The sequence below is a fragment of the Scyliorhinus canicula genome, chromosome 2, assembly GCF_902713615.1.
Source record: "Scyliorhinus canicula chromosome 2, sScyCan1.1, whole genome shotgun sequence".
NCBI lineage: Eukaryota > Metazoa > Chordata > Chondrichthyes > Carcharhiniformes > Scyliorhinidae > Scyliorhinus > Scyliorhinus canicula.
The window spans coordinates 109981840-109997272 of NC_052147.1; the positions used below are offsets into that span (position 1 = coordinate 109981840).

Genomic DNA, 15433 nt, shown 5'->3' on the forward strand with positions numbered 1-15433 from the left:
GCTGGGTCAGAGGGGTTGATTCCTCGTGGGTCAGAATGGAGGAGAGTTTGTGTCGGGGGTCAGGATTGAAAGCACTAGCAACAGCGCCGCTCCCGATAGCCCCGGGGAAATACTCAGGGAGTCCGGTAATAATAGCTTATTGAGAATTTGGAGGCAGTTTCGCCAACACTTCGGGTTGAGGGCAGGGTCAAGGGAAATGCCGATTCGCGGGAACCATAGATTTGAGCCAGGGAAGTGGGATGGAAATTTTCGGAGAAGGTTGGAGAAAGGAATCAGGACACTCAAAGATGTGTTTCTTGGGGGTCGATTTGCAGGGTTGAAGGAGCTGGGGGCGAAGTATCAGCTGGAGCAGGGGGAAATATTTAGGTACATGCAGGTTCAAGACTTTGCCAGGAAGGAGATACAGAGCTTCCCAGTGCAGCCGGCCTCCACATGGCTGGAGGAGTTGATGACAACAGGTGGACAGGAGAAGGGGGTAGAGTCAGTGGTTTACGGAGCTATTTTGGAAGAGGAGAAGGGACCACTGGAAGGGATCAAGGCAAAGTGGGAGGAAGAGTTGGGGGAGGATATGGAGGAGGGGTTCTGGTGTGAGGTGCTCCGGAGAGTGAATGCCTCCACCTCATGCGCGAGGTTGGGGCTGATACAGCTGAAGGTGGTGTATAGAGCGCACGTTACAAGGGCGAGGATGAGCCGGCTCTTTGAGGGGGTAGAAGATATGTGTGAGCGTTGCGGGGGAGGCCTGCAAATCACATCCTAATGTTTTGATCCTGTCCAAAGCTGGAGTATTACTGGAAGGAGGTTTTTAGGGTAATCTCTAAACTGGTGCACGTGAAACTGGACCCGGGCCCTCGGGAGGCTATATTCAGGGTGTTGGACCAGCCGGGGTTGGAAACAGGTGCGGAGGCAGATGTTGTAGCCTTCGCCTCATTGATCGCCCGAAGGCTGATCCTGTTGGGATGGAGATCAACCTCTCCACCCTGGCATGGTGGGGGGACCTGTTGGAATTCTTGAGAAGGTTAAGTTTGAACTGAGGGGAAGGACGGAGGGGTTCTACAATTCATGGGCATTATTCATTATGCACTTTCGAGAGTTGGATAACATCGAACTTTAGTTGTGGGGTTGGGATGGTTGGGGGGGGGGTAGGGGGACTGTGTGTGTTAATGGTAAGAAGTCTTACAACACCAGGTTAAAGTCCAACAGGTTTGTTTCAAACACTAGCTTTTGGAGCACTGCTCCTTCCTCAGGTGCATTCACCTGAGGAAGGAGCAGTGCTCCGAAAGCTCATGTTTGAAACAAACCTGTTGGACTTTAACCTGGTGTTGTAAGACTTCTTACTGTGTTCACCCCAGTCCAACGCCGGCATCTCCACATCATGTGTTAATGGTAACTATGGGTGATTCCTCATTCCTTTTTGTTATTTGTTTATGTTAACATGCGGGCAGTTGTTTGGGGGTTGGTGGGAGGATGGAATCATTGTTGTTGATACAGGGATTGACATTGCATTCGTTGTTGATTAGTGTTTATTGTTGGTGGGTGCAAATTTGGGAGAAAATATGAAAAAGGAGAATAAAAATATTTTTTAAAAAACAGTGAAAACCTGTGCACATGGATCTAAAGGGCCTCAATAAAGCTTTGAAGAGATCTCACTATCCAGTGCTAATATTGAAGAAATTGTGCCGCAACTTGCCAAGACAAAGGTCTTTAAAACCTTAGATGCCAAAGATGGTTACTGGCAAGTGTAGTTGGATGAAAGAGCAGTTTTTCGGCTCTGTTCTGGCCAGCATTTGGGAGGTACAGGTCCATGTGCCGTTTAGCATTTCTACTGTTCCAGATGAGTATTAATGCTGACAGCAAGAGATAGTCAATCTCTTCCAGTAGTGGAAGTGATAATGGGTGATCTGTCACTCTGTGGATGTGGAGACACAATGGAAGAAGCCATCGAAGACCATGATCAGAATTTAGTGAGACTGCTAGAGCGAGCTCGCCTGATGAACCTGAAGCTGAGCAAGAAAAAAAAACTGCATCTGATGATGACTGAATTCTCAAATATAGGCCATCGTGAAAGAACTTCCTCCTGGTCCTGATAAGGAGAGTCCTGTAGCAGAGATGCAGCAACCAACGGGTGTGAAGGCAGTTCAATGATTTGTCGGAACTGTGAACCTAGCCAAGCTCTTGCCCAATTTGTTGTCAGAATGTGAACCTCTACGCAAGCTCACGGTAAAGGATGTTCAATGATATTGAAGCACAGGATGAGAAGCAGCTTTCACTTGCATCAAACAACGAGTGATGAAAGTGACAAAGTCACCTTGCACTGTAATGCCAACAAAACTGAACTTGGAGTAACCCTATAGGGCAGGATTCTCCGACCCCCCCCCCCCCCCCCCCCCCCGGGTCGGAGAATTGCCGGGGGTCGGTGTGAATCCCGCCCCCGCTGTCCTCCGAATTCTCCGGCCCTCCAAAAGTTGGCGAGGCGTGAATCCCGTCACCTGCCTCGGAGAATGGCGGGGACCGGCATGACTCAATGGGCCCCGAGGATGCCCGAATTCTCCGGCCCGCGATGGGCTGAAGTCCCGCCGGTTTTTTGCCAGTCCCGCCAGCATGGATCAGACTAGGTCCCTTACCGGCGGGACCTGGCGGCGTGGGCGGGCTCCGGGGTCCTGGGGCGATCTGGCCCCAGGGGGTGCCCCCAGGGTGGCCTGGCCCGCGATCGGGGCCCACCAATCCACAGGCAGGCCTGTGCCGTTGGGGCACTCTTTTCCTACGTGTCAGCCTCCGCGATGGCCGACGTGTAGGTGAAGCCCCCTCCCACGCAATGCGTGGGGATAACGTCAGCAGCCGCTGATGCTCCCGCGCATGCGCGGACTCTCGCCGGCCGGCGGAGTCCCTTCGGCCCCGGCTAGCGTGGCACCAAAGGCCTTCCACGCCAGCCGGAGGGGCGCAAACCACTCCGGCGTCAGCCTAGCCCCTGAAGATGCGCAGGATTCTGCACCTTTGGGGCGGGCCGACGCCTGAGTGGTTCACGCCACTCCATCCCGCCGGGAACCCCGCCCCGCCAGGTGTGGGAGAATCCCGCCCATAGTCACAAGTAGGCTTACATTCACACTGCAATGAACTTTCTGTGAAAAGCCCCTAGTCGCCACATTCTGGCGCCTGTTTGAATACACTGAGGGAGAATTCAGAATGTCCAATCCACCTAACAGCACGTCTTTCGGGACTTGTGGAGGAATCCGGAGCACTCGGAGGAAACCCATGCAGACACGTGGAGAATGTGTAGACTCCTCACAGACAGTGACCCAAGCCGGGAATCAAACCTGGGACCCTGGCACTGTGAAGCAACAGTGCTCACCACAGTACTACCATGCCGTGCAGCAGGGACAATCAGTTGCATTGCATCCAGACTGTTAAGTCAAACCGAACGGCTCTACATACAGATTGAGAAAGAGTGCCTGGCTAATTATGCCACCGCTTGTGAGCATTTTAATCTGTTCCTGTTTGGAAGATCTTGGTCGGAATTCTCCGCTCCCCATGCGGCGTGGGAGAATCGCGGGAGGGCCCCCCGACATTTTTCACGCCCCCCTGGCGCCCCCCGCGATTCCCCCCCCTCCCCCCCAACCCCCCCCCCCCCCAACCCCCCCCCCATTTTTCATGGCAGACGGCGATTCTCCTGGGAGAATGAGAGAAGAATGAGAGGCAATCTTACTGAAAGGCAAAAGATTCAGAGGGGACTTGACAGAGTGGATGCCGAAAGGATGTTTCTCCTTGTGGGAGAGACTAGAACGAGGGGACATAATTTAAAAATAAGAGTCTCCCATTTAAGATGAAGATCAGAAGAATTTGTTTTTTTGCAGAGGGTTGTTTATCTGTTGAATTCCCTTCTCCAAGGAGCAGTCATTGAATAGTGATAAGGCTAAGGTGGATAGTTTGACAAAGAGTCATCGGACTCGAAACGTTAGCTCTTTTCTCTCCCTACAGATGCTGCCAGACTTGCTGAGATTTTCCAGCATTTTCTCTTTCATTTCAGATTCCAGCATCCACAGTAATTTGCTTTTATTTAGATAGTTTCTTGATTGACAAGGGAGTCAAGGGATTAGACATGGTAGATTCAGAAAGAATATTCCAGGCGGTGGGGGAATCCAAAACTAGGGGTCATAGTTTGAGGACTGAGGTGAGGAGAAATTTTTTCACCCAGAGAGTGGTGAATCTGGGCAGTTCACTACCACAGAAAGTTGTGTGATTTCAATTTGGAACCAGCTCTTGGGGCTGAAGGGATCAAGGGAGGCGGGGGGGGGGGGGGGGTTCAGGGTATTGAATTTGATGATGGGCCATAATGAATGGCAGAGCAGCACTGAAGGGCCGAATGGTCTCCACCTGCTTCTATTTTCAACGTATGTTTCCATGTATTAGTCAAAGGGTATAGGGGGTAGGCAGGAAAGTGGAGTTGTGGCCACAATCTGATCAGCCATGGTCTTACTGAATGGCTGAGCAGGCTCAAAGGGTCTTAAATCAGTCCCGACTGGACAGCCCTGCATCTGTCCTTTCATATTATTATTGAGAGCTAGATAGCAAAACATACAGCAAGTTGGGAAGCAGAGGAGATTTCCTTCAGTACAGAGCAAGCAGCAGAAAGGTGTCACATGGAGGGGATATGGCAGTACCACCGAGAAGCTGTAAGTTCAGGAAGAAAGACCAGAAATAACTTGCATTTCTATTGCATCTTTTGGCCTCAGTAGGTCCCAGAGATCTCTACCGATGTAGCCACCGTCGAAATGTCAGAACTCAGCAGCCAATTTACGCACAGCATTTGGGCTCCAAACATTTCCACTTGCCTCTGTGGCAGGTTCCACTTGGATGAGGGCTGACCCTGGGCCTCATGGCATGTGAGCACTGCCATAAGCAAGCGATGCACCCATTGCTATAGTTCTGCAGATAATCAGCCCAATATCCACCCCAGTGACATTTTACATAACCCAGCAGGCATCAGTGTGTGCGGTAGAGAGAGCAGTAAAGAGTTAAACACATCAGAGCTCTTTTTCAGCACAATCGCAAATTCACAAAAGTCGGGTGGCTTCTGAATGTCAGTCTGATCGTTTAATGAAAATTTCTTCCACGACAGGCCCCCTGAATAGGTCATTTCCAAATCCATCCGAAGTTGCTGTATTCTCCTTCGCAGTTTCAACTTTGCATTTAAATCTGTAAAACCTTGGATCTCATTTAATAAAATATTCCAATGACTAATGAGTCTCTGCCAAGTTGCAAGTGTGTTAGGGATAACCCATCTCATTGATATAGACAAATTCACCCCCTGTCTGAATTCAGCTAATAATCTTCAATGTGACCTGAGGCTGTGGTTTGGTTGCATTGATCAGAAACTCTGATTGTGCCAAAAGTAGGCCGTCTCTTCCTTTCTTGACCAGGCCATGGGAGGGGGTTGTTTGTTTCAAATTCATTAGCAACAACTGTTCGTCAAATTCCTTTCAGTGCTGTAAACACTGAGATTAGGACAAACTAAATCATTTTTATTGCAGTTCACTGCCAGGTTATCTGCCCGGTACTTATGTCCCAATTAGTTTTTCCTTTCTATCCAAGCTGTTTAAAGGGTCCCATAAAATGGCCTCCAGTTGATGTAATTGCATCTGCCAGGTTTGCCAACGGTTTGTGAAGGCTGTTTTATAACGCACAATGTTTCCCTGTAAATAAACCCATCGTCTTCACAATGCACTTTCAGATACATCAATTTAAGCAAGTGTTGTGTGTTCCAAAGGAAACAGCTGACATGCAATTTGTGTCGTTCTGCTTAATTTGTCAGAGCTCATTCCCCCTCTACCTCCAAATAAAAGGAGATAGTTAAGCATTATCGTTCAACATTGACGACTTGAGATGATACTAGTCCCCCAATGCAGCAAAGCAAAACAAAATCTGGATTTTTACAGGATCATAAGAAATAGGAGCATAAGTAGGCCATTCGGCCCATCAAGCCTGCTTCAATAAGATTATGGTTGATCTGAATGTGGCCTTCACTCCATTTTCCTGTCTGCTCCCCATAATCCTCAACTCACTTGTCACTCAGAAATCTGTCTAACTCAGCCTTGAATATATCAAATAACTCAACCTCCACGGGTGTCTGCGAAAGAAAATTCCAAGAATAATGAACCTCTTGAGATAAAAAATGTCTCTGTCTCCATTTTAAGTGAGTGAGTGGCCCCTTATTTTTAAACTGTGCCCCCCTAGTTCCAGACTCCCCCATGAGAGGAACCATCCTCTCAGCATTTAGCCTGTCAAGCCCCCCACATATTGGGCAGGATTCTCTCAGCACAGGCCGGGCCGGAGAATCGTCGGGCCGGGCGCAAATCGCACGACGCAGCCCTGATGTCGGTCCGCCGATTCTCCAGAGAGTGGAGAATCGGCACCATTGGCGCCGGCGCTGTTGGCACGGCGCTGGTCGGGGGCCGCTCTGCGCGGCACCCCCCCTCCGGCGATTCTCCACTCGGGATGGGTCGAGCGCCCAAAACGACAATCCAAGTCCCGGCGGCGCCGTCCGCGTGTGGTCTTACCTGGCGGGACCACAACGTGCATCCATCCGGGGCAGCCTGGTGGGGAGGGGGGAGGGAGGAGGGGAGGGAGGGGGGCCTCCAACCCCGGGGGGGGGGCCTCCGCTGTGGCCTGGCCATGATCGGGGCCTACTGATCGGCCTCTCGGGCCTCTTTTGCTCCGCGCCAGCCCCTGTAGCCCTAGGCCATGTTACGTCGGGGGTGGCGAGGAGAAGGGAGCCACCGCGCACGCGTGCAATCGCGCCGGTCGCACTGCGCATGCACAGACCCGCAGCACCCATCTGTCGCCGTTATCGGCAGCAGAAGCGTCGTGGGTCGCTCCTGTGCCGTGCTGGCCCCTTGTAGGGGTCAGAATCGCTGCTCCTGAGGGCATGTTGACGCCACCGAGAAACGCAACAGCGTTTACGACGGCGTCAACACTTAGCCTCAGGATCAGAGAATCCATTCCATTGATCTCGGGTTCAAGATCAATTCTCATTCTCTCAAACTCTCGGGGGAAGCATTTCCTCATAAGATAGACAAACTCTTTGTCCCAGGAATTAGCTTAGTGAACCCCCTCTGAACACCGGCCCCCCCCACCCCCCGACATTGGTACTTTTGAGATCATTGAGACTAGGCAGTGGGTGCTATTCAATTGTGCAAAGGCATCACCACCTGGTCAGTCTTGTCACCGCACTTTCACACTTTCCAACCGGAATTTCATAACAGCAATCACGATCCCATTCTGATTTGTCCCTTCCTAGTGCCCAGATGCGAGAAATGATTGTACTATTTTGAGTATAACCAATTAAATAGAAATTATAATAGTTGTCCAACTGCAAATTTGGCAAATTACCCCTCATTCCCACTCTTAAGCAGTTTGAATAATACCAGGCCGACCGACATCAGGAACAAAAAGAGGTTCAGAAGAATGAGGAAAGAAGCAGTTTGAAAGCAACCTGCTATCAAACGAAACCACGCCTTTCTCCATTCATAAAATCCAATGTTTGTTCAATAAAGGCTTTGATTCTGGGCAGCGATTATGAATTATTTTCAGCTCATTAAATCCTGAGGCTCAGCTCTCTAAAATTATCAGCCAAACTCTCCTTGTGAGTTTGAGCTTCGGTTTCTTAACCTGTTAATGCTGGATGATGTAATTCCGTCGTTGCTCAAGTGTTTCATCGCACGGCCAATAATTGCGAGACAAAAACATGAAAGGTGGCAACTACATACTGGTACCATGACATGTGTTTATTTAACAGTGCAACAAGACTGGTCCTAGATCTTGGCCTTTTTTTGCCACCTTCCCTTCCCCATACTTTTGCTCTATTCATTCTCGGACCATAGGGGACCCTGGCGCGAAAACATTAATTTCCCATTCCTAAATGCTCCTGATAAGCTGATCGCATCTTTTACTATATTCACTTAAGCTTAGTATGTATGGTTCAAATGTCTTCCAGGTTCAATTGTTCACAATTTACATAGGTGATTTAGAGTTGGGGACCAAGTGCAATGTGTCCAAGTTTGCAGACGACACTAAGATGAGAGGTAAAGCAAAAAGTGCAGAGGATACCGGAAGTCTGCAGAGGGATTTGGATAGGATAAGTGAATGGGCTAGGGTCTGGCAGATGGAATACAATGTTGACAAATATGAGGTTATCCATTTTGGTCGGAATAACAAAAGGGATTATTATTTAAATGATAAAATATTAAAACATGCTGTTGTGCAGAGAGACCTGGGTGTCCTGGTGCATGAGTCACAAAAAAGTTGGTTTACAAGTGCAATAGGTGATTAAGAAAGTGAATGGAGTTTTGACCTTCATTGCTAGAGAGATGGAGTTTAAGACTAGGGAGGTTATGCTGCAATTGTATAAAGTGTTAGTGAGGCCACACCTGGTGTATTGTGGTCAGTTTTGGTCTCCTTACCTGAGAAAGAACGTACTGGCGCTGGAGGGTGTGCAGAGGAGATTCACTAGGTTAATCCCAGAGTTGAGGGGGTTGGATTACGAGGAGAGGTTGAGTAGACTGGGACTGTACTCATTGGAGTTTAGAAGGATGAGGGGGGATCTTATATAAACATATAAAATTATGAAGGGAATAGATATGATAGATGCGGGCAGGTTGTTTCCACTGGCGGGTGAAAGCAGAACTTGGGGGCACAGCCTCAAAATAAGGGGAAGTAGATTTAGGACTGAGTTTAGCAGGAACTTCTTTACCCAAAGGGTTGTGAATCTATTGAATTCCTGCCCAGTGAAGCAGTTGAGTCTCTTTCATTAAATGTTTTCAAGATAAAGATAGATAGTTTTTTGAAGAATAAAGGAATAAAGGGTTATGGTGTTCAGGCGGGAAAGTGGAGCTGAGTCCACAAAAGATGAGCCATGATCTCATTGAATGGTGGAGCAGGCTCGAGGGGCCAGATGGCCTACTCCTGCTCCTAGTTCTTATGTTCTTATTAATCCTGATCCTCAGATTTTAGGTCTGAATTACAACACTTTTTTAAATATAAATTTAGAGTATCCAATTTTTTTTTCAAATTAAGGGGCAATTTAGTGTGCCAAATCCACCTACCTGCACATGCACCTACACTGCTTTGTTTTGTTTGACCCCTTGTTCCGCACTGTAACCGATTCCGCACTGTAACCAATCACTGTTTGTCGATGTACCATTTATCAATGTTCTCTGTTGATTATTCTTGTGTCTACTATGTACGTACTGTGTACGTTCCCTCGGCCGCAGAAAAATGCTTTTCATTGTACTTCGGTACATGTGACAATAAATCAAATCAAATGTCTTTTGGGGTTGTGGGGGTGAGACCCAAGCAGACACAGGGGAAATGTGCAAACTCCACACGGAAAATGACCCGGGGCCGAAATTGAACCCGGGTCCTCAGGGGCGTGAGGCAGCAGTGCTAACTACTGCGCCACCATGTGCCCCAAGTCTCATCCATTTTAAAGTGATACATAGGGTGACCCTGGGCAACTCGCACTATTCCTCCAGATCCTCCAACTTTGCAAATTTGCCCCCTATAAACAGATCGCCAAATTGCTCAATCCCTGCCTGCCGCCACCCCCGAAACTTCGCACGCAACCCTTCCGCCGCAAACCAATGTTTGTCGCAGATCAGTGCCCACACTGAGGCACCCTCCAGCCTCAAATGCTGCCTCCACTGCCCCCACACCCTGAGGGCCAACACCACCACTGCGCTCACGCAGTAACTGTCCAGCAAGAACGATAGAGGCACCAACAAAGCCCTTAAACATGTTCCCATATGCGATGCCACCTCCATCCAAACCCACGGAAACCCCTCCCCCATGACCCATTTCCTAACCACAGCAATATTCACTGCCCAATGGCATAGTGCTTAGCACTGTGACTTCACAGCTCCAGGATCCCAGGTTTGATTCCCGGCTTGGGTTCTTGTTTGTGTGGAGTCTGCACGTGTCTGTGTGGGTTTCCTCCGGATGCTCCAGTTTCCTCCCACAAGTCCCGAAAGACGTGCTTGTTAGGTGAATTGGACATTCTGATTTCTCCCTCAGTGTACCCGAACAGGCAGCGGAATGTGGCGACTGGGGGCCTTTCATAGTAACTTCATTGCAGTGGTAATGTAAGCAAACTTGTGACAATAAAGATTATTATATTATTATAAAGATTATTATAATTCATCATATTCGGCAGTGCCAGCCGCCCCTCCCCTCCCCTCACCCCAGTCCAAGAAAGCTGTTTTAACCTGTGGGGTCTTCCCTGCCCACACAAACCCAGAGATCAGCACATTGACCTTTTTAAAAAAACACTTGGGGAAAAAGATTGGGAGGTTCTGAAACACAAACAGAAACTTCGGCAGCACTGTCATTTTTACTGTCTGCACCCGCCCTGCCAACAACAGCGGCAGCACATCCCACCCCTTGAAATCCACTTTCATCTGCTGCACCAGCCAAGCCAGGTTCAACTTGTGCTGTTGCGCCCAGCCCCGGGTCACCTGGGTACCCAAATATCTAAAACTCACCCCACCACCCTAAACAGCAAATCCTTTAACCTCCTTTCCTGCCCTCTAGTCTCAATCAGTCAGGAGCACTGGCTCCTTCCCAGATTCAACTCGTATCCCGTAAACTGGCCAAATTCCTTGTAGATGCCCATGATGCCTCCGATACTGCCCAACGGATCTGAAATAGACAGCAATATCCGCATCCCGTGAGACCCTGTACTATCTCCAAGGCGAAGAGCAACAGGAAGAGCCCCTGCCTCATCCCACAATGCAGCCTGAAGTACCCTAAATTCACTCGGTTCATCCGCACACTCGTGACCGCTCCTTATTCAGCAACAGGACTCATCCATCAACCCCTGCCGAATCCGAACCGCCCCAACACGTCCACAGATACTCCCACTCCAATCCCCCCGCCCATGACCAGGGTGGCCGCGGACTGAGTCCGCAGCCGCCATGCCAGCATCCCGACAGGCAATAGGTGGTTATTTCCACACCGTCGGGTACTTGACTGGTCAGGAGCAGAGGGTTGCTGGGCTTGCCTCTGGCAATGACCCCCCGGCCTAGTGGCGTACTCCGCCGTCACGCTGATTTTTGGGGCCCAGAGAATCGCCGGACCTGCGCAGGGCCCGATTACGGCGTGAAAGTGGATTCTCCGCCCCCGCGCCGGCTGCGATTTCAGCACTGGGCTGTGGAGAATCCAGCCCAAAAGCATGCAAGATGGAATATCGACAGTTTTGAAGAAAGAGACGGGCTGAATAGAAAGCAGCAATAAACATTCACAGTGATTGACTCTGTTCACAAGAACCTTCTCCATTTATTTAAAAACCGCAATGCCAGCACAAAGAAAAAGAAATGTTTCAACGTTGTTTTTGGACGGAAGCATGATCTCTCCTGGGTGCCACGTGCAGAAAAGTTGACGTTTGATAATTATTTACAATCATAACTCAGTATTTCTCGGCCTCAAGTTCATGCTACCCTGGCCACACTCACTCCGAATATCAAAGCCCTGTGCAAACACCAGGCTTCATCCACATAATCGGCGTTAGCTAGTTCTATCTGCTGCTGATTTAGAACAAAGATAGTTTGAACGGTCTTTAATGTCCTAAATATGATGCAAATACTTCTTAATGCCACTGAAATTCTCCAAAGAGAAAGGATCAGCCTCTCACTGCCAAAGGGCTCGAAGACTCATTATTGCAGAGGATTAATTAGCAGACAAACCTTTCAGCTCCAAGCCTTTTGGATCGTGTCCAACCTAGACTGATGCCACGAGAGAAAGTTTCCTCTCCCTGCCGACTCTCAGGGTTCTGCATGAAGTGGCTGCAGCCAGCTCCAACCAAATTCCCAATGGGGGTGAAATCATAGCAGAAAACCATCTATAAATCAGCATTAAATTACCAGTTTCCGGCCAAGAGGTCACGGCTGTGTTGCTATTGCTAACATACACTAAACTCACACTTTAGAAACAGCAAGGTTCTGATAAGTTCCTGTTGTTATCACTGCTCTTGCCAGTTGAAGGAGTGACAATGTCAGCGCTGTCACATAATCCCAGCGCTGCCAAAGTTAACATAATTGGAGGAAGTTAATGCCCTCTCCCTGGCAAGTTTGGGGACGGGGGTGGGGGCAGTATTTAGTTGAGTCGGAGGGTGATGGGCGGGGACTCTACCTCCTTTCCACACCTACTTCAATTAAGGACACGGTCGGAGAGTCCACACATGGCCACCAATTGAGGGGTTTAAGTGGGCAATTAATGCACACTTAAGCGTCTCGTCTCACTTCTGCTGGTACATACCCAGTAACGGGCAGGGGAGCTTGTCATGCAAGGAACGCTTGCTGGCACTCAGGGCGGTCCCACATTCAAAGAGCATCCTGGGAGTTTAGGAATCCTGCGGAAAGAAACTCATCTCCTAACCCCTCAAAGCCTTTGCACCATCTACAAGGCAGCACCGAGAAACATCTCGCTATTTCACGGCACTTTTCCGTTTATTTTGGCCTTGGGAAGATTCTTTCCACCGAGGCTGCACTCAGAATCATTTCCTGCTGGCAAGTTTCAAGACTCTTCGCAGAACGGGGCCACCATTTTATCTGGCAGCCTCAATCTTCTCCCTGCCGCCTTGCCCGCGCCCCCACCCCCGTTTTGACCCACTCCCCCAAACCTTGGGGAGGCTCTGGGAACACATCCTCACCCTCCCTCTGCCTTGTAAGGCCCTCCCAGGCCCGGTTCCTGGCAGTGTCAACCTGGCATGACGGCATCCTTGCACTGCCATGCAGGCAGTGCTACCCGGGCACCCTGGCCATGCAAGGCTGGCACTGCCAAGATGCCCGTATGATGCTGCCAGGATGCCAGATCAGCAGGGTGCTTGGGTGCCAGAGGAAATGCCAGGATGCCAACCTTCTCTGTCCCCCAAACCAGATGTCTCTAATGGCCTGGGAACCCCTCCACCCCAGGTGCCAATACAACTGGTCCGCTGGAAACTAATGCTAAATGGCATCCTGGCAAGTTCTTCCAGACACAGCCGTTATGTCCCGGACACCAAGAGAATCTCATGAATGCCCTGTGAGGGCGTGATGCAGAGCGCCATGTCTCGCACGACTGTTAAATTTGATGGGGCTTTTCAAGCATCACAATTCTCACAAGAGGCCACTCGCTAAATACAATGGCCTCGTCCCAACACCAAGTCAGGCGTGACAAGGCCTTTAAACTGCATCCATATCACTATTCCTTCACAAGTCACAGTGTCATAATCCAGGAACTCCTTTCCTACCAGCACTGTGGATACACCTACACTTCATCAACTGCGGCGGTCCAGAGGTTGCCTCATTTCCACCTTAAGAGCAATGAGGGATGGGTAATAAAAGTGCTGACCGAGCCAGCAACGCCACCCCCCATTAAAGAATTTTTAAAAAGACTCTCTGTGCCTGACCGAGGACCTTGGCACTTGGAAGAGGTGGGAGAGGGGCCCAGTGAGAGTCATACTCCTGCCCTTGCTGTCAACGCCCCCCTCCCTCGTGCTCCCAGCTGTGACCCTCCCCTCCTGCCATCACTCAACTGTGGCCTGAAATTTAGCCTTGGTTTGATGCATTATCAGCAGCCACTGCTTTCCTACGTAATGAGTTGAACTCTCTACCTAGGCGATCCAATGGGTGCTACGTTGCCATGGCATTGGAGTGCAGGGAGGCAGTTTTTTTTGATTGGGTTTTATCTGTGTTTTCTCACCGGAAAAGATCATTTGGCCCAACTAGACTCTGCCAGTATACCTGCCCTGTACAAACCTCCTGCCGCCTTATTTCATCTTGGCCCCATCAATCTAAAGAGTCATCGGACAACTCTCCAAAGCATTGCGTCGGTGGCAACATGGTGGCGCAGTGGTTAGCACTGTTGCCTCACGCCGCTGAGGACCGGGGTTCGATCCCGGCCTAGGCTCACTGTCCATGTGGAGTTTGCACATTCTCCCCGTGTCTGTGTGGGTCTCACCCCCACAACCCAAAAAGATGTGCAGGGCTGGTGGATTGGCCACGCTAAATTGCCCCTTAATTGGGAAAAGAAAAGAAATGGGTACTTTAAATTTATTTTAAAGAAAGAAAACAAAGCATTGTGCCCAGATATTCTGTACTTGAAGAGTCACAAATGTATTCACAAATGGGCTATAAATGCAAGCTAATTTCTTGTGACAGTGATTGCAGCAACAGGTTTAGCCGGGGGCTTGTCTAACACCAGAAAGTAGAGGGAGATTCACTGTCCTCAGCTTAACCAGAACTATTGTACCCCCATGATGGTAAGTTTTCTCACAGTATGGATTCTTCACATCCCAATCATTTCATGGTCCAAACTTGTGCGAAGGAGGAAAAATGATCGGAACAATTCACGGGTCAAGCAGCAGTCGCGGGAAACCCTGATTCTCTTTGGAGGTCATCAAGCTGAAACGTTAACTTCTGTTTCTCTCTTCACAGATGCTGCCTGACTGACTGAGATTTTCCTGCATCTCCAATTTTTATTTAAGGTCTCCAGCTTTCACAGTACTTCACTTTTGTTTAATTGGATCAAGCACAATTTGGTGCTCTAGCGAGAGAGTTCATCTTTCCTTAGTTTCACTGTACATCCAGTAACAGCCAACATCTTTTGCTGTAAGCTTTTGAGAAGACTGCCACTTACCCAACATCCTCATGCTGGAGCCATTCTGTTTGGAGTCCTTACTAACCAGTTGCTTTATCCAAAGGGTTGGTGCTGTAATTTCTGAAACAGAAAAGATAAAGAACATCTTTCACTTATCAAACTGTCGCATTATCACTGAAATTCAGCTCTGATCTTCACCCTCAATATGTTAAAAACTGATTGGATTCACCTTTTACTCATTGTCATATCTGGTGTACTTTCCATTAGATTAGTAGAAGGTAGAATTTCCTGGTATTTACCTAAAGATGCATTGTCTATAAACTGATTAACATGATTCTCCATTGGCTGTCCAAAGTGGCTCCACTGAGCTCCAATAAGTTAGGACGCACCAGGCAGTCAAACGCGTAGCCCACTACACTTTGCAGAGCCTGTAGAATTTAATATCTCTATCCAGTGTGATGTATTGTTCAGTTGAAGTATAGTGATAGATTGGGATAGCCAGCACATTAGGTGCATGAATGATTTGGGCAGAACTAGTTCAGAATCACTGAATTATTGTCCTGAATTGCTTTAGTAGCAGTGAGCTCAATGAAATTCTATGTTTGCTCGAGACATCGAGCATTAACTTTAATCCCCCAGTCTACTAAATAACTATGTTAATAATGTTTAGCTGAAACTACTGCAGAACGTACATTTTGTTCATCTAATAACCTTTTTCAAAATGGATACTCAGCACATAAAGAAAATACTGAATTTTAATTACACACAAAGCTAGTCACTAAACCGTCGAACAAATAGAGTACCAATTTTT

At 48.8% G+C, this 15433-nt stretch overlaps 1 protein-coding gene across 3 annotated transcripts in view; it reads right to left on the reverse strand.

The window, feature by feature from the left end:
* Positions 1-15433, reverse strand: part of smoc1 (SPARC related modular calcium binding 1) — a 288182-nt gene that overhangs the window by 164518 nt on the left and 108231 nt on the right. For all 3 annotated transcript variants that reach the window (XM_038784692.1, XM_038784682.1, XM_038784701.1), the window contains exon 7: positions 14662-14742. In XM_038784692.1, coding sequence (XP_038640620.1) covers positions 14662-14742 — 81 coding nt within the window. The remainder of the gene's footprint in view (positions 1-14661; positions 14743-15433) is intronic.